Here is a 19,003-nt window from a genome sequence, read left to right on the forward strand (position 1 = left end):
AAAATATCCAGTGGAAGTCTTTATGTTTCACACAGATCCTCACCAATGGTCTACCACTATGCACTGTATCATCATTCCTAACAAGGCCCAGGAACTGGATGCTGGAAAGAGTCAGATAGGATTTTCCCTTTCCAATCATGTACTGTAATTTGAGCAAAAATTCTTCTGAAAGACTTGAGCACGGCTCATCAGCATTAACAGATGAGTAAATGTTTATCTGTGAGTTAGGCTCTTCTACTTCCTGTTGACAATCAAGACAAATCCCACTAAACTGTAATTTTGGAAAAAGAAATCAATGACAGATGTTTGCACAGATGATTCAAAGTTCTTGAGTTACCAGGCTGGGTCCTTTGTGGGAAAAGACTAATTTCCCTCTGAACTATTATGTCCTTAACCAGAGAGGAGGTACCTCATTGTAGCTCTGGGAACAGATTATTCTTCAGAATTTTATATTTAATCTATGTTTTAGTTTAATCTATATCCCTTGCTAGCTGGTTTGTGTTCATCTTACATCACATATGACACATCAAATGAGATAACCATGTCTTTTTTGCATGAAGCAAGAATATACTTCAGCTTTGGTTTTGGAGAGCACTACCACTCTCCATAAATATAATAATCTCTTAGCATAAGTCTGAAAAAATCCTAAGGGGAAAAAAGGGGATTTTAAGTATTTTAATACAACTTTTTATTCTCCATCTGAGAGCTGCTCCTTTTCTTGGGAGGAATCTAATTCAACTGGAATTAGCACTGTCTTTCTCTCTCTCCATTCAATGGGAAACCACAAAATGAATTACCACCATACTGAGGAGAAAAATGGAGGATGCAATATTAAAAACAATCTGAATAACAGAGGGAAACATGCTTACTACTGAAACAGCCAAATTTCAGGTAGACAGGGAGTCACTGTAATGCTGCTATTCAGACAGGTCAGCTGGAAGGGCAAAAAGGGTGATAAAGGAGATTCTTACACTCCTGTAACACTAGTTGGAGAAAGGGTACCTTGAAGAATGCAAAACAACGCTGGAGTCCAAAAGTGTACAATCATCCTTCCACCAAGGGCTGAAGAATGAAGTATGTTTCACTGCCTCTTCAATTTTCTTTCTTAGGTCTTTTGGGCATTTTGCCTAAGAGTACTGGGAAAAGGAACACTAGCAAGCAAAAAAAAAAACCCAAACAAACAAAACAAAAATCCTCAAAGGAACTTGGAAGCATTGAGAAAATTGGCAGTATAGGTCATATAAAATATACAATAAAGGATCACACTACCAATAGAAAATAATGAACAAAAAACCCAAAGATCAGGTTTAGGTGGGAACTCTCCAAATATATGCAGGCAGCCCTGAAAAGTAAAAACTTTGGAGAGGACTTTCTAGTATACTTAGCCTCCTAACTGACAGCTGACAATGCTTTTATTTTTGCCCAGAAAGCACACTGGTTGTTTAGAACAGGTTGCAGAGAAAAACTTCTATAGATATTTTTCTTAGTTTTATTAAATTTTCATTTGATCAGTAAAAAACTGATACATATTTGTTTGCTAACAGTTCTTCAAGATGTGTTGCACATGTCCATTCCACTTTACGTACGTGACCCCTACATACACCTAAGCAGGAGAACTTGTTTCCACAGCAGTAGCGGTCGGGGCAGTGCATGTGTCCTCTACCCATTCACGCACATATACAAGGGCAGAGTGTGGCCACGTCTATACGACGCGCCATATCGGCGCGTTACAATCGATTGCTCAGGGATCGATATATCGCGTCTCATCTAGACGCGATATATCGATCCCTGAGCACGCTTATATCGATTCCAGAACTCCACCAAAACCAACGGAGTTCCGGAATCGACATGGCGAGCCGCGCACATCGATCCCGCGCGGTGAAGACGGGTGAGTAGATCGATTTTAGATAATCGATTTCAGCTATGCTATTCTCGTAGCTGAAATTGCGTATCTAAAATCGATTTTCGCGCGTCGTATAGACCTGGCCTGTGACTCCAATGTATAGCAGAAGGAGGGTGGATCGTGCAATTGTCACTTGCAACTTAACTCAAAGAACAACAGTTATGAAACAAGTATGTAACAGGTTTTTTGTCTGAGTGCTCACACTTCCACTATAGGTGATTCACACGCAGTTCCAGATGGAAGAGGGTATCAGAGTCTACCTAAACAAAGACAGCAACACTCTCAAATCTAGCATCATCTCATGAGACCTGTAAGACAGCATAATGAGTGATGAATATACTAACAGATGACCAACTTTGCGGCCCTGCAAACATCACTGATAGGAATGTAACCCATAAAGTCAGTGCTGCTTGCATCTCATAGTATGCACTAAAACTCTGAAGTAGTGGAATTTTAGCAATATTGTAGCACAGACTAATACAAGAGGAGATTCAGGGAGAAATCCTCTGCAAAGTGACAGGCTGCCTCTTCATCCTGTCAGCCAAGGAGATGAATAATTGCAGTGACAACCTAACTCTGTAGCCCTGTCTAGGTAAAAGACAAACACCCTATGAACACACACAGTATGGCGTTTTTCAATGTTTGTGAGAGGAAGGTTTTCAGAAAAGAGGTTGGTAAGTATACAGGCTAATTTAGATGCAAGTCTACCACAATTTTAGTAAGAAATTTGGGGTGTAGACACAAACTAACTTTATCTTCATAAAGCACTGTATAAGGAGATATAATAAGCAAAGCCTGAAGTTTTGCTACCCTTCTAGCCAAAAAAATAGCCAGCAGAAATACTACCTTCACTGCGAGATGAGAAAAAGAGGAGGTAGTTATAGGTTCAAAAGGGAACCCTATTAAAACCCACAGAACCAAATTCAGATCCCAGGATGGTGTTGGGCCCTAAAAGGTGGGAAGAACTTGTCCAAAATTTAAGAATCTAACAATCAGAGGGTTGGAAAAAATAGATCTTCTTTCTATGCAGATCAGATTGCAGAGGCAGCTGCCAGATGAACCCAGAAGGAACTGACAGAAAGTACTTTTTCACTGAGTGAAGCAAATAATCCAAAATCATGTGAACTGAGCCTGTGAAGGGGCCACACAGAGAACCTCTTCCATTTCTTCAGGTAAGTATAACTGATGGAGGGGTTTCTGCTATTTAAAGAACAGTCTGCACTCCAAGGGAACAGACTGTTTCATGGGGAACTAACTATTGAGCATCCAAACAGTCAAGTGTAGGCTAAGTGGGCTGAGGGGCAATGTGCCCATGGTTCTGTGAAACCATACCTGAGACCTCAGCGAGAGGTATAGTATCTCGACTCAAAAAGCTCAACAGGTTTGAGGACTAATGTTGGTGGAGCCAGGCAGATGCTATCAAAGAAGGAAGGAAGAGTTGACTGTCCAGGTGGATAGTTGGAAACTCTCAAACATTAATGTGGAAAGGAGATCCTGACCTCTACCAGAGACCCAGAGTCTGAAAGTCCCCTCGGTGAGCTCCCCAACTGGGAGATGAAGCATCCGTGATTAGGGTCATGGAAGGCAAAGTTGGGGCAAAATGAACCCTATGGCATAGACCAAACACCTAATAATAATAATAATATATAGAGATATACCTATCTCACAGAACTAGAAGGGACCCTGAAAGGTCATTGAGCCCCCTGCCTTCACTAGCAGGACCAAGTACTGATTTTGCCCCAGATCCCTAGGTGGCCCCTTCAAGGACTGAACTCAAAACCCTGGGTTTAGCAGCCAATGCTCAAACCACTGAGCTAACCCTCCTCTCACTGCAGGTATGTGAGTCAGCATATCAAGTGGGCAATAAGAGGAATGGTAGAGAGACTTCAACCACCGCTGCATGACTCTGAAGTGATGTATGGCATTATGAGTTATATTTGTACAAGCCATCATATGACCTAGAGATTTCAGGCAATTCCTCTGTCAAGGATATGCCTTGATGTTTTTGCGTAGTTACAAAATCACCTGAAACCTGGCCTGAGGTAAATACACTCTAACTGTGGTCGAGCCAAGAACCTCTTCTATGAACCTGATTCTCTGCACATGGAAGAGCTGATTTGTCCTTGTTGATCAACAGGCCCAACAAGTGGAAGACAAATTAGATTGCCTCAATGGCCATTGTTACTTGTCTGGACTGACTTCAAACCAACCAGCTGTCCAGATATGGGTACACCTGGACCCCTGTCTTACGGAGATGTGCCATAACCACTGCCATGCACTTTGTGAAGACTCAAAGGGCTGATGATAGGCTGAAAGGGAGAACCATAAACTGATAAACATCTGCTGCAACAAATCTAAAAAACCTCCAGTGGTTCTGGTGAATGGCCACATGGAAGTAGGCATCCTTTAATAATTGTAGTCTAGGGATGGGAATAGATGACCAACCTGCAACTCTGTAAACCAAGGAACGTAAACCAAGAAAGCAACCAATGCTGCTTGCGCTCTGGTAGAGTGTGCTAAAATTCTGTGAGATAGTGGAGCTGCAGCAATGTCATAGTACAGACAAATACAGGAGGAGATCCAGAAAGAAATCCTTTGTGAAATGATGTTAAAGAAACTACACAAAACTTTATTTTTTGTGTATCTGTTGTGGTTTGTAGGTCTAAAATAGGTTTGAGGCCTCTCTTGGACTACGGAATGAGAAAATAGTGAGAAGAGACTCCCTTCACCCAATGCTGAGGAAGTACTTCCTCCACTGCCCCTAAATGTAATAGATTTAATTCAAGAAGTTCATATAGTACTGTGAGAATAGACCCTCAGTGGGGATAGGGAGGGGGAGAAATAGAGGTAAATTGCAGTATATATTCCAGTTCCACTGTACTGAGAACCCTGCTGCTAAAGGGAGAAGAAATTAGGGTGAGTGGTTCACTGGCCTTGACTAAGGAATCAGATAAACTGCTTTGATGTTACAGATTGTAGGGAAGTAGCAGAAGACAGAGGAGGCAGAGGTACTCTCTTCCCCTGAAACATATGTCATCTCCTGGATTGGTCTGGCTGCCTTATTGAGTAGAACAGCTTCCTCTGCTGGAACTGAGAGTGGAACTGCATTCTCTTAGGGCCTGGGGAATATATGCCCAAAGACTTAAGGGTTGCCCTATATCTAAGAAAATATAAAGCTTTGTCTGTCTTTCCAGAAAGTAAACTTGGGCCCTGAAAGGGGACATACTCAATTGTTTGCTGGACTTCGGCTAAAATGCCAGATGACTGAAGCCAAAAACCACGATGTACCGTGACTGCTGTTGCCATCACCCAAGCTGCTGAATCTGCCTCATCCAATACAGCCTGTAATGATGATCTTACTATCAGGCAGCCTTTATCTACAAGAGCTCTGAACTCTTTATCACCACCTGGCAACTTGTCCACAAATTTAAACACTGAGTCCCAACTGGAGTAATCATAGTAAGCTAAGACAGCTTCATGGTTTTCAATTCTTAACTGCAATACCAATGAAGAATAAACATTTTTCTGAAATAAATCCAAGCTTTTTGCATCTTTGCCCTTGGGAGTAGATTTAGATTGCCCTTGTCTTGCTTTCTGATTCACAGCTGCCACCACCAAATATCCCAGGGCTGGCTGTGAATAGAAATACTCATGTCCCTGGGAGGGAACTTGGTATCTTTTCACCATTCTTTGGCAGTGTGCGTCAGAGAAAAGCGAGTTTGCTAAAGAATTTTGGTGGGTTCTAAGATGGTCTCATTAATAGGCAGAGCCACTCTAGCAGGTCCTGCAGAATGTAAAATATCCACTAACTTGTGTGTATTATCCTGGACCAGTTCAACTGGAACATTGAGGGAAGTGACTACCCCTTTCTTAAGTTCCTGGTACATTTTATCATCATTCAGAACAGGGGACAATGACATCTGAGAGCGCATCCTCATCTGGTGATGATGATGAAGTGCTGAACAGAGACACTATTGTGTCAGTCTGCTGTTGTCTGATGAATATCTGTGACAGAAGGGTCAGATACTGAAGGGATAAGGTTCCTCAGCTGCTACAGTACCAGATGGAGAACAGCACCTTCACAGAGATTTTGGTAGACCTCTATCTAGGAGAGAAAGACCTTAACTTTGGGGATACTCCCATGGTTTTGAGAAAGGCTACTGTTATATTAGATATACTAGAGCACAACCCCAAGGCATCCTATTCCTGGATTTCTACTACAATAATCACGGTGCCAAGGCCTTGCCCTACATAAGGAGAAATGAGATGCACAAACTGTTCTGTAATAAGATTCTGAAGTGCAAGATCCCATCTCCAATTCAGAGGATGAGTTAGCACAGTCTGAACGCCAAGCTGACACAGTACTGGGAGAAGCAGACAGAGACTGGGACCTGGACCAATGCTGGGCAGACGTACTGGAGAAAGCATCCAAAGCTTTCCTCCTGAAGGGAACCATACATCTGCCCTTCTGCACAATAGTGCTTCTATACCCTGACAGTACCAACAAAGATTCAGTCCCAGATGGCACTGAACATGCAGGTGCAGATGAAAGGTCTCAGTACCAAGGCCTCTATGGTAAGAATAGTCGATTCCCAGACCTCATCCTGCATCAGTGGTGAGTCCAGCACCAATAGACACAGGAGATCGCAGGCCACTGTGTACGCCTCAGGCATCCTCTGTATAGAAGCTGATGCCTCTGAAGGTCCTGGCAATGGAGTAGGTCTCAGTAATACCACATGAGGTGGTACAGTCAATGACTCTACACTGTTAGAATGAGGTACTGGAAGGTACCTAGCAGGAGACGACTTTGCATTAACCTCAATACTGATCTTCATCTGGTGTTAGTCTGATAGGCACCTAGCCCTCAAAGAGGAAGACTTTTTCTGGTGTTTGTGCAGTATCAGAGATAGAGAATGGTATCTTCTCTTTGACTCTCTGTGATGTGGGGATGCCATCAAGAAGTCTGGTAGTATGCTCTGAGATGGAGTCATGTTTGAATCCCCACATAACAAGAGGCTGGGTGGCAAAAAGCCGCTTTCATGAGGATCTCTCTTATGTTGAATTTCTCTGAACTTCTTAGCCCTGGTCTTAAATCCACTACAGACGATGCATTTATGCCTCAAATGCCTTTCTCCCAAACACTTTAAACAGTGGAGTGAGGATAGCTGACCAGCATAGATTCATTACAGCCCCAACACCACCTAAATCCCACGGACTTAGGTATGCCACAGTTTTGAGCTAAAACCTCAAAGGAAAATAAGATAAGAACCAAGATTTTTTTCAAGATGAGTACCGCTAATGGAAATTATAACTACAACTGTACTAAACTAATTATTTACAATACAAAACCCTCAAGTTTTCCTAAACAGAAGATGAAAGAGCTTGAGATCTTCTCTCTCTCTCACACACAAACACACCTGACCACAGGTGAGGAGAAGGAACTGCAGGGGGTGGTTGGGACACCTCTACCTCTTTTTAACCTTGGCTACTGGCATGAAGGTGCATGCACTTCCCTGAGGGGTACTGGTATGGGAAAACATTCTTCAGCTTTGATGCACTGTCATGCACACGTCTAGAATGAAATGGACATGCGCAAGCACTCAAAGAAGAACTGTACATTCTAAATTTGATCCATATTCAAATGGAATATTGTGAAGAAATGTAGAAATGTTTCTGAATGAAATTAATGCCTTTAAAGTGAGATAATACAGCAACTTAACCAAATTTTATCTTATCCAATAATGAAAAAGATAATTTGTCTTACTTTAATATTGTATCATTCTTATGTATAATATAGGATTTTTACTATTGTATTAAAATATTTCTATAATAAAATAGAAAGTGACTAGGTTTATAGAGTTTCTTTTAAAAACTATAAGATATGACAAACACTGTGTACAACAAAAAGAAATAGCAATTCCTCCCCAAACCTTAGCTCTTCAAAGACATTGATGAGGTATGACCATCCTGGATCACTATTTCTTCCGTTTCTTACGATGACAGTAATTTTATTATTCCATTGGCACATCTATATTTGACACAAACTAATCACAGTAGTTGGTTTCATGTTCATTTATGCAGCCTGAGTAACCATAGCTACCTACATCAGACAGTGTTACCAGCTTCAACAATTCTATGAGGAAAATTCCTAAAGTACTCATCGTCCAAAACTGTCATTTTAAAAGAGGTAAGTTAAAAACAGTTGTAGCTCTGGATATATGGCATTTTTCTATATATGCAACAAAATACATAAATCAAAATCTTAAAAATACTTACTTTCCGCATTGGACAAAGTGCAGGGATTGCTGTCAACCAAAGCTAACTGAAAATGCTGAAAAAGAATTAATATTGTTTACTTGTTTGATAGTCAATAATTTAGAGAAATTATTTTAATACAGAAATAAAATGTTTATATTTGAAATCAAATATACAATTTTACATGAGTCAGTTAGGCTGAAATGCAAGAACTAATATATAATCTTTTAAATTTTATCTTTAAACAGACATGTTTCATTAGAGAAAAGTAAAATAATTTAACAGAATGTTTCATGAACTTAAATGACAATAGTTCTAACAATTAAGTTTAGAACAGATATTTTATGAAATAGTTAGTGTAGTAAGTTTCTAAAAGAATGACTTCATCATTTGAATGGTCAAGATCTGTTCAAGCATTTATTTGACCTTCACAACAACTGAGACCCCAAGTCATTTCAGAGTCTCACGCAAATAAACGTGCAAGACATTAAATGGCATATTTACTACAGGAAAATAAAACAGATTCGGAAGTACAGTGATTTGAAGCATCTCATCTGTTTAACAAGATATTAAAGCATTAAAAATAAATGACTTCAGATAAAAAGCTACAATTTTCATACCCACTTAGAAATCAAGTGTCCTAGTTTTTTATTTTAAAAGACAGTTTCTGTAAAACATTTGGAATTGTGTCTGACTGTACTGAATATTATAAGATTTCACTTAAAAATATATAAACTCTGAATTTATTTCTTAAGCATTTCCCTTCTCCAGAGGGGAAGTCAAACAATCAAAGTAATAAAGTTTGTCTACAAGGAAGTTTAGACGTGACCAATCATTTTACAGTAGAATCTCAAAGTTATGAATTCCAGAATTACAAACTGACCAGTCAGCCACACACTTCATTTAGAACCGTAAGTACGCAATCAGGCAGCAGAGATCAAAAGAGAAAAAAAAGCAAATGCAGTACAGTACTGTGTAAAATGTAAACTACTAAAAAAATAAAGGGGAAGTTTAAAGAAGTTTTTATAAGATAAGGAAACTGCATGTTTTACTTAAATTAAGATGGTTAAAAGCAGCATTTTTCTTCTGCATAGTAAAGTTTTCAAGCTATATTAAGACAATGTCCAGTTGTAAACTTTTGAAAGAACAACCATAACTTTTTTTGTTCAGAGTTATGAACAACTTCCATTCCTGGGGTGCTTGTAACTCTGAGGTTCTACTGTACAAGTTTCACATTAATTCAGTTAACATGAAAACTGAGAACTAAGAGTAACTGGGTGTATCAAAACAGATGGAATATGCATACAAACCTAAATACTTCAGCATTTTTCAAGAAACTTCATAGAAAACAAATCTCCTACATACAGTGTAGAGCTTGGATTAATATTTTTTTTACTGCAATGTACAAGGCCTACTGAATATTGGTACGTACTGCAAGTACTAAATTACAATGAAGCAGATAAGATACTTGATTTGTAATTGAGATTGTAACAGCAACCTTTAGATACTGACTAAATCCAAATTTAATATGAAATACAATTCATGTAAATGAGCCTACTGAACAATTATACATAATCTTGTTAGTATGCAAGTATGGCATTTTATTTGCTGGTGACTAGAGTACCAAGCAGGTAAGCAACAGTAGTTGTTATTAATGAAGAAAGAACATTTAAAACTAAGTTCCAGAGTAAGTGATGCACTCACTCTCTTTTCAAGATAGTTGTAAACACAAGGATATCACTCTAATAACATCTCAATAGAATTTGACTCACAAGAATGATACTATAACAAGGGCCATAATACACAGGACTTTTATTTAGACACATCTATGACCAGCTTAAAATCAAACAATTAAAAATACCAACTACAGTGTTACAATTCAAGATAAATTATAAAGACTAGCGCTGCACCACCCAATTACAAGAACGCTCTCTAAGCCAGACATAAATGGAACAGACATCCTTACTACATTCTGTCAACTTCATCCATGCATACAAATAGTTGCCAAAAATGAAGTCATCTCAACATTAATTATAAATCCTAGTTCATCATATCAGCATCATGAATACTTTTGAACAATTCAATCACTAAAAAAGAACACAGAAAACACTGGACACACACAACTTCCAAAATAAAATGAAAAGATTAGACCAAAACAATAATATTAGCTTATTCTTAGACTTGCCTGTTTTCTTTTCGAGGGCTCAGTAGTTACAGAGAAGTTAAAATCTCCTCTCACTTGCATTGCAATGCAGGTTGTGTGCCCCAGAGACATCCTTTAGTCTGTTACCATAGCAATACTAAGCAGGCAACTTAAAAACGATTAAACGAAATTAATCAAAAGGTCTCCTTTACATTTTTTCTGACAGAAAAACATGTACAGACCTGTATATTTAGGCCTGTGCAAGGGCCTAAATTTTACATGGACACTATCATGACCTATTAATGTTTAACATAAAACAGAAAGATACAGATTTGCTTTCACCTAGTAATACTATTATACAAAATGAACAGATCAAAAATGAAATATCTGACACTTATTTGGCGGTTCCTCCTCAGAATGGTTATGTTCATCAGACCCAGTGAGAGAACACAGATAACTGCATAAGTAGAAATGCCCATTTCAGCATTTAAATCTACCCGTATTCAACACTACACAGTGAGACAGCAGGAATATTCTCACTAAATAGGAAAAAACCACACACATTACCTTACAATTTCAAATTCCTCAGCATCGTCTCAAATATTCCAAAATGTTACCCATTTCTGACTGCACACATTTAGCAAATCACACTGTAAAATTACAGATAATGCAGAACAGGTATACAGATTTTATAGAAAAACAAGGCACTTATACAAAACAATTATTACAAAGCTACATATACAAAACCAACAATCTTTCGAGCACAAACACACATGAACCACTCTACACCTCTAGTTGGTTACAATAAACAACAGCCTCCTTTCAGGTAGTCAATACAGACAAAAAAATAACCATGCAACCTAATAAATTAAGCTAATCAATCACAAACAATCCCATAAATTACTATCAACATTAAAATTTACAAAACACCATGTTAATTTCCATCTCCCATTTCTGCAACAAACAGAAGCAGCTAGCAAACATCTGCACCTCACACAAATATTGCGGTACTGAAGCTGTCTACTGCTGTGTGAAATAGTTGTTATGCAGGAGAGGCCGCTGCAGTTCAGAGATGACATACAATACCTCAGGGCAGACAGCAGTCTATAGAAATTCAAATCCTGAGTAAGAAGATTTACCTAGAAGGCTCTGTTCTGAATATTAAGAAGTGTCTTTTCAAGTGCTACAGCTGAAGTAATGAAATAGCTTGATTTGTAACAATCTATAATAGTACAATTATCAGAAGACTATTTTGTCTCCTTTAGAGTCCTTGACTTCCCTGTATGATTGTGATAACAATTTCTCATGTAATCTTTCTGAGAAATTTAAAGTACAGTGCTTGCATATGTACTCAATTACTGAATGTATTAAACCCAAATCATAAAATGAAAATAACAGAATTAAATCTAATTTAAAACATTCTATTCACTCTTACTACTAGAAGTGAGTGTATTACAAACACACAGAATCACTAATTCTCTTAAAATGTATTTATTGTCCTCATTTACAAACGTTTAGCATTAAAAAGGTCAAATACATGAAGTTTTTTTTTTACTGTTTTAATCCGTTTAAAGAAAACCAACAAATACAAAGGGTAACATGTGCCAATCTTACTGCAAGGCATTCAATAAGAGTAATTTGTAAATCAAAACCTTTAATAAATGTTTTTAAATAGTGAGTCTAACCCCTTTTCTTATCTCTAGTGTGATGTAACAAGTTTTGCTAATTGACAGCTGTGCATTTATTTAGAACACTAAGCAAGCCATCATTTGGAAGCAGACCATTCTGACATCAACTTACCACCGGGGAAAGCCTGATCCCAGCTCAGTGCAATTCTGTCAGAGATAGCTTTTTCTGACTATATGACCCAGGTGTGATATGTATGTTCCTTAGAGCTGTCTTTGTTCAGATAACTAGGACACAGTAAGCCTTGCGTAATCGAAGTGTTGGCACATACCCAAGGCACCATTTGCCAAGCATGGGAGGTGGAGGAAATGATGTGCAGTATGTTCTGCCACACCAACTCTGCTCTCCAGGGTCCCCCAAAGTTGGAATTAATTCATGTTTTATGGAAAGAGGTTTGTGAGGCATAAACCTTGTTTCTTTCATCCTACACCATACAATCAAAACACCAGAAACCAGCTACGAGAATAGGACAAAAGAAAAGTGCTCCAGACATAATCAACAAAGGTCATATATTTACATAAACTGAACGAGATCGATCTGTTCAGAAGAATCACTTGCTCAACCAACCATAGCTGTAAAATCCTACTCAAGTAACAAAACTTAATGAAGACTGGATTTTCAGTGACCAAAAGAAGGTTCTCTCTTCCCAGGCAATCTCTTAAATAGTGCATTGTAATGTTTGTCACAACCATATCTGAGTACTCATGCTGGTTACAAGTCTGAACATGGCAAAACATTAAGCCTTTAGTTGTACAGCATCTCAGAGGTTAGTTAAACTACAGTCCAAAAGACTACCAGAGGAGAGAAACTGAGGGCCTGTCTTTGCTGCAGTGTTAGCTCAATTATCTGTACTGGAGTTAACTGCTCTCAAGTTAACCTAGCTCATTACCACTACAAACAGTTCTTTTTCTCTCCTGCTGATAATAGCTCACCTTAACTGATCACTCTCCTTATAGTGTGTATGGTAACACCCATTGTTTCATGTTCTCTGTGTGTGTGTGTGTGTACACACACACACACCCCTTCCTACTGTATTTTCCACTGCATGCATCCGATGAAGTGGGCTGTAGCCCATGAAAGCTTATGCTCAAATATATTTGGTGCCACAAGTACTCCTGTTCTTTTTTCTAGCTCCTGCTAACAATCACACTGCAAAACAACACTCAAGTAGCACAAAGCATTTGAAATAGCAGCAACAGAATAGCTGAGTCCCCACTGCATTACAGCTCAAGCAGCAGCAGCAGCATTTGGACCTCCAACCCATACCCCCTAACAAGTCAAAACGCACCACCTAGCTGAAGCTAGAGATCGTTGTGTGTCCATGGGGAACTGAGTAGGGACAATACTAAACCTATACTTTGAGCTAACACTGCAAGGAAGACAAGCCAAGAAATGTGAATTGCTGTATTAAATAATCTAGAATGAAGTTAAGGTCTACAGACTGAAAAAAATGGAGTGCTACTGATATTCATTAGCCTGAATTTTTAAAGATTTTGAATCACACTTATTTTTCTTTTTACCGTTTATTTTTCTTTTAAGAAATCAGAAGCACAGAATGTCAAACAAGCCAATTTTTAGCAATTTACTCCTTTGTAATTACAGGATACAGTGACTAGAATATTTTCTATGTAATACTTTAGTTTTCCTACAGGAGGTAAGTAGAAAACTGCTTAGGAGAAAGATCTCCTTAATGCATGAGATTCAGTGATCCATAAAAAAAAAAAAAAAACCTGTATGAACAATTCCAGCTGTTGATTCATTACAAAGCTTCCTACCTTGTTAGGTAATTATGATTTATCAAAGAACATGTGCGGGTATGGATCATACAGATAAATAAAACTGGTCAATTTGTGTAAGAGTTAAAGAGCACTTTAAATTGCAACCCTTATTTTCCGTTTACCTACAATTGTGTAAAAATAATCTTTTGACAGATTTGATCATGCTTGAGCTTCAGCCCACAAATGTTTTTTTTTCTTTAGACTGAGACAGCCACCTGAACAGCTAAAGATACAAATACAAAGAAATGTTCATCTTTTTAAAAGTATTTTATACTTTTTTCAAATAGTTCCCAGAGGAATAGGATTGTAGTGAAATATTTTGCATTAATAAGTTTAAATATTAACTAAGACTTTTCATTAGTAAATGTAATTGAACTAGTTCAACCATTTTTGTTCCAATGAAAGATTGATTTAAGAACCCTAACCCTGACATATTTACAGCTCTTAATTAATGCTTTAACCATGTTTGAAAAATAAATGTGGTGAAACAACATTTTGAAGGCTTGAAAATAACCCAACTTTCTTAACTTAAAAAAGATGACACAGGGCCATGCCGCTACACATCTTCACTCATGCATTTTTGATTCTTTAATGGGAGCATGGCAACAATAACTCCCTAATTTTCAACTTATTACCTTCACAGTAGTTTATAAGTTACAAACTCAAATAATGATACCACAGGTATTTAAACATATCCAAAAAAAAAAATTAAAGGCATTACAGTAAGTTGAATAAGTGATGGGACAGTAATTGATTGCTTCAAAGCAGATACCGTTAACGTGTATATAGAATATTTTGAACTCTTGTTCTGAGTCCCTGCATTTTTTTTTTTTTTTTTTTGGATTGAAACTCAACCCTTAGCAGTTTACCACCTCCACAATTAGTTTACCTCATAAATTTTAGGACTTCCTCATGGTTTTGTCAGGGTGTCCTCCTGTTGTTCTATGTAGAAATATACCGACACACATTCAGTAGTCCAGTGTAGTAGGATAGCCAATTAGACTGGGATGGAGAGGATGGCAGTTGCAGAGGCATGTTTTATTAAGGGTGAGGGTCTGTCATGGTACCAGGAGGCCCCTTTCAATAGGAGAGATGAGAGACAAACAAAGAAGGTGGATACAGACTGTAGTCATCTCCCACAAAGTGGTTCTCCATCCTGCATGTAACTGGGCAGGAATTCTGCAACACATTGCTCATTGGGCTCCATACGTCTCTTTTGTAGATAGCAAAAGCACCAAATGAAGTTGTGTGGTTGATGTCTTCTAAAAATGGGATATCAAAAATCCACCCACCTATGTCAGTAGCAAGAAGCAAGGTTTCCACTAGTGGGGGAGTTGGAACAGCATTTGCAAAACCATGAATTTCTTTTGAATGAGAGGTTTAATTAAATACATTTTTCTACTTCCTTTGTTTGTGACAATAACCTGGTGAATGAGAATTCATGCAGTACCAACTTCTCTAGTCTGAAGATGGATAGCTCAAGTGCAGTGTTTCTCAAATTACTATACTGGCAACCTCTTTCACATAGCAAGCCTCTCAGTGCGACCCCGCCTTACAAATTAAAAACACTTATTTATATATTTAACACCATTATAAATGCTGCAGGCAAAGCAGAGTTTGGGATGGAGTCTGACAGCTCACGACCCCTGATGTAATAACCTCACGACCCCCTGAGGGGTCCCGACCCCCAGTTTGAGAACCTCTGCTGTAGTGCATACATAGCTGCTCACACCTTTCCCAAAGACAGAGTCCTACTCATCCTGAGAGAGAATATTTTTCCAGTCTGATTATGATTAGGTCCAGATTAAGATTGTCAAGCGATTAAAAAAAATTAATCGCACTGTTAAACAACAATAGAATACCATTTATTTAAATATTTGTGAGTGTTTTCTACATTTTCAAATGTATTGATTTCAATTACAACAGAATGCAAAGTGTACAGTGCTCACTTTGTATTTATTTTTTATTACAAATACTTGCACTGTAAAAAAACAAATAGTATTTTTCAATTCACCTAATACAAGTACTGTGGTGCGATCTCTATATGATTAAAGTTGAACTTACAAATGTAGAATTATGTGCAAAAAAACACCTACATTCAAAAATAAAACAATGTAAAATTTTAGAGCCTGCTAGTCCACTCAGTCCTACTTCTTGTTAAGCCAATCGCTCAGACAAACAAGTTTGTTTTCATTTGCAGGCTACAATACTTCCCGGTACTCATTTACCTTACCTGACAGTGAGATCAGGCGTTCTCATGGCATTGTTGTAGCCAGAATCACAAAATATTTACATGCTAGATGCACTAAAGATGCATATGTCCCTTCATGCTTCAACCACCATTCCAGGGGACATGCGTCCATGCTGATGACTTGTTCTGCTCAGTAAGAATCCAAAGCAGTGTGCACTAATGCATGTTCATTTTCATTTTCTGAGTCAGATGCCACCAACGGAAGGTTTATTTTCTTTTTTTGGTGGTTCAGGTTCTGAAGTTTCCACATCCGAGTGTTGCTCTTTTAAGATTTATGAAAGCATGATCTACACCTCGTCCCTCTCAGATTTTGGAAGGCATTTCAGATTCTTAAATCTTGGGTTGAGTGCTGTAGCTATCTTTAGAAATCTCACATAGGTATCTTCTTTGCGTTTTGTGAAATCTGCAGTGAAACTGTTCTTAAAATAAATAACACGTGCTGGGTCATCATCAGAGACTGCTATAACATATGACAGAATGCGGGTAAAACAGAGCAGGGACATACAATTCTCCCTCAAGGAATTCAGTCACAAATTTAATTAAGTCATTATTTTTTTAGCAACCGTCATCAGCATGGAAGAAGCATGTCCTATGGAATGATGGTCAAAACATGAAGGGGAATCTGAATGTTTAGCTATCTGGCACGTAAATACCTTGCAATGCTGGCTACAAAAGTACCATGCAAATGCCTGTTCTCACTTTTGAGTAACACTGTAAATAAGAAGAGGGCCGCATTATTTCCTATAAATGTAAATAAACTTGTTTGTCTTGGTGATTAGCTGAACAAGAAGTAGGACTGAGTGGACTGGCAGGCGCTGAAGTTTTACACTGTTTTGTTTTTGAGTGCAGTTATGTAACAAAAAAAAATCTACATTTGTAAGTTGCACTTTCACAACAAAGAGATTGCACTACAGAACTTGTATAAGGTGAATTGAAAAACACTTCCTTTTGTTTATCATTTTTACAGTCTAAATATTTGCAATAAAATAATACACACTTTGATTTCAATTACAACACAGAACACAATATATATGAACAAATAGAAAAACATCCAAAATATTTAATAAATTTCAATTGGTATTCTATTGTTTAACAGTGCGATTAAAACCGCAATTAATTTTTTGAGTTAATTGCATGAGTTATCTGCGATTAATCAACAGCCCTAGTCCAGATACTTTGCGTCAAGATCTCCTTCATTCAGTGGGATTCCACTGTAACAGACTGAATAAATATAAAAACGAATATTATAATCAATATCGTATTCCTAGTGCTATACCTCTACCTCAATATAACATGACCTGATATAACACGAATTTGGATATAATGCGGTAAAGCAGTGCTCCAGGGGGCGGGGCTGCGTACTCCGGTGGATCAAAGCAAGTTTGATATAACGCGGTTTCACCTATAATGCGTTAAGATTTTTTGGCTCTCAAGGACAGCGTTATATCGGGGTAGAGGTGTATTTGTTTTAGTGGCTGGGAATAGGATTGTTGGGAGCCTGATAAGGTATGGAATGGTTTAGGATTGTGCAGTAAATATTACCTGGCTGATTCTGTTGAAGTGATCAATAATAAAGTAATGACCTTTAAGTAGTCACAGAATAAGGCCAAATCATCTACTCTGACCTACTGTATACCACAGACCACTAATGCATTCGTTATCATTATACTTCAGAATTTGCACCGCATTGTGATGAATAGGCGGCGCATGCTTCTCAGATGTTTCTGAAGACAACATTGCACCAGTTTTCACAAAGTTTGTCAGAGGAACATTTTCTTTACAACGATAAGGACTAGAAACATTTTTTTAAAATGTAAGCTTAAAGTCTAGAGCAAAACTCAACAAGTGCTGGATTCTGTACCAAATTCTCGGGCCAAAATATCACAGGATAAGGTCCTAATTATAATTTGCCAGTCTGAACTCTAGTAATGTTAAGACAATGGAAAAGTAATGATTTTAAAAAGCATTCTAAAGAGGGCTGATTTCATGCCTTGTAAAGAACACACCTCTAATAATTATCCTTATAATATGAAACCTTAAAATAGTAAAAATTATTATGTTTAAAACTGCTTACATAAAATATAGATGATTTATGTTAATGTTCTAAAATTGTGTACAAATCATGGAAAACATTGACCTTTCCTCTTCTTTCCTCTTTGCCTCAAGACTCCTACTGATGATGACTCATCTCTTGGCATTAAAAGACCATTACTTTATTCTTAGCAATAACAAACAAACACAAAAGTTTAAATACCATCAAAAACTATTACAGATTTCAGACTACACTAACAGTGCTATAATTTGTGGGGTTCCAAAAAGCCAGAAGAGATCATAATATGGAGAGCTGCCTCCCCTTCCTGCCACACTATCAAACAGGAAGACTAAACTGAACAATGAATTGCTATGTCAGCACACAGCCCCAGCCTGTTCGTTTTTAAGGCCGGCTCTGTTATTCTGAACAATTATCTGAAGCTGTCTATATCTTATTACGCATACCTGTCCTTTAGTGTCCTGAATCTCTGTACTAAGGTCCTCACAATAAAAGTCAAATTAATTCCAATATTCCAGGACGTGGGTAACTCACCTGCCACTGTCCCTCTGTAAAGGTGGAATGTTCATTACCCATGAAAACTTGCTATCCCTACCTCTTAGTTAAGACTCCTTGGGAGACTATCACAACCAGGGCCATTCCTACGGGAGTGTGGGGCTTGGGACACTAGAAACTTGGTGCCTATCTGTCGTGGTGTGCTCCCCCTGGCTCCACCCCCACTCCACCTCTTCCCCCAAGGCCCCACCACCACCCTGCTTCTTCCTCACCCAGTTTCGCCTCCTCCCCCAAGCATGCTGTGCCCTCACTCCTTTCCCCTGCACCCCAGCGCCTCCTGACGCCGTGAAACATCTAATTTGTGGAAGATCCTGGGAGGCAAGGAGGGAGGGAGGGGTGCTGATTGACTAGGCCCCCTGGTAGGCAGGAGGCACTGGAGGGA

The 19,003-nt window shown here is 38.3% G+C and overlaps 1 protein-coding gene across 7 annotated transcripts in view; it reads right to left on the minus strand.

Annotated features, from left to right (window-relative positions):
* The window catches only part of KDM6A (lysine demethylase 6A), a 287,206-nt gene that overhangs the window by 98,792 nt on the left and 169,411 nt on the right, over positions 1-19,003 (minus strand). For all 7 annotated transcript variants that reach the window (XM_075059516.1, XM_075059508.1, XM_075059521.1 and 4 more), the window contains one exon: positions 8,180-8,234. In XM_075059516.1, coding sequence (XP_074915617.1) covers positions 8,180-8,234 — 55 coding nt within the window. The remainder of the gene's footprint in view (positions 1-8,179; positions 8,235-19,003) is intronic.

The sequence above is a fragment of the Chelonoidis abingdonii genome, chromosome 1, assembly GCF_003597395.2.
Source record: "Chelonoidis abingdonii isolate Lonesome George chromosome 1, CheloAbing_2.0, whole genome shotgun sequence".
Classification (NCBI taxonomy): Eukaryota; Metazoa; Chordata; order Testudines; family Testudinidae; genus Chelonoidis; species Chelonoidis abingdonii.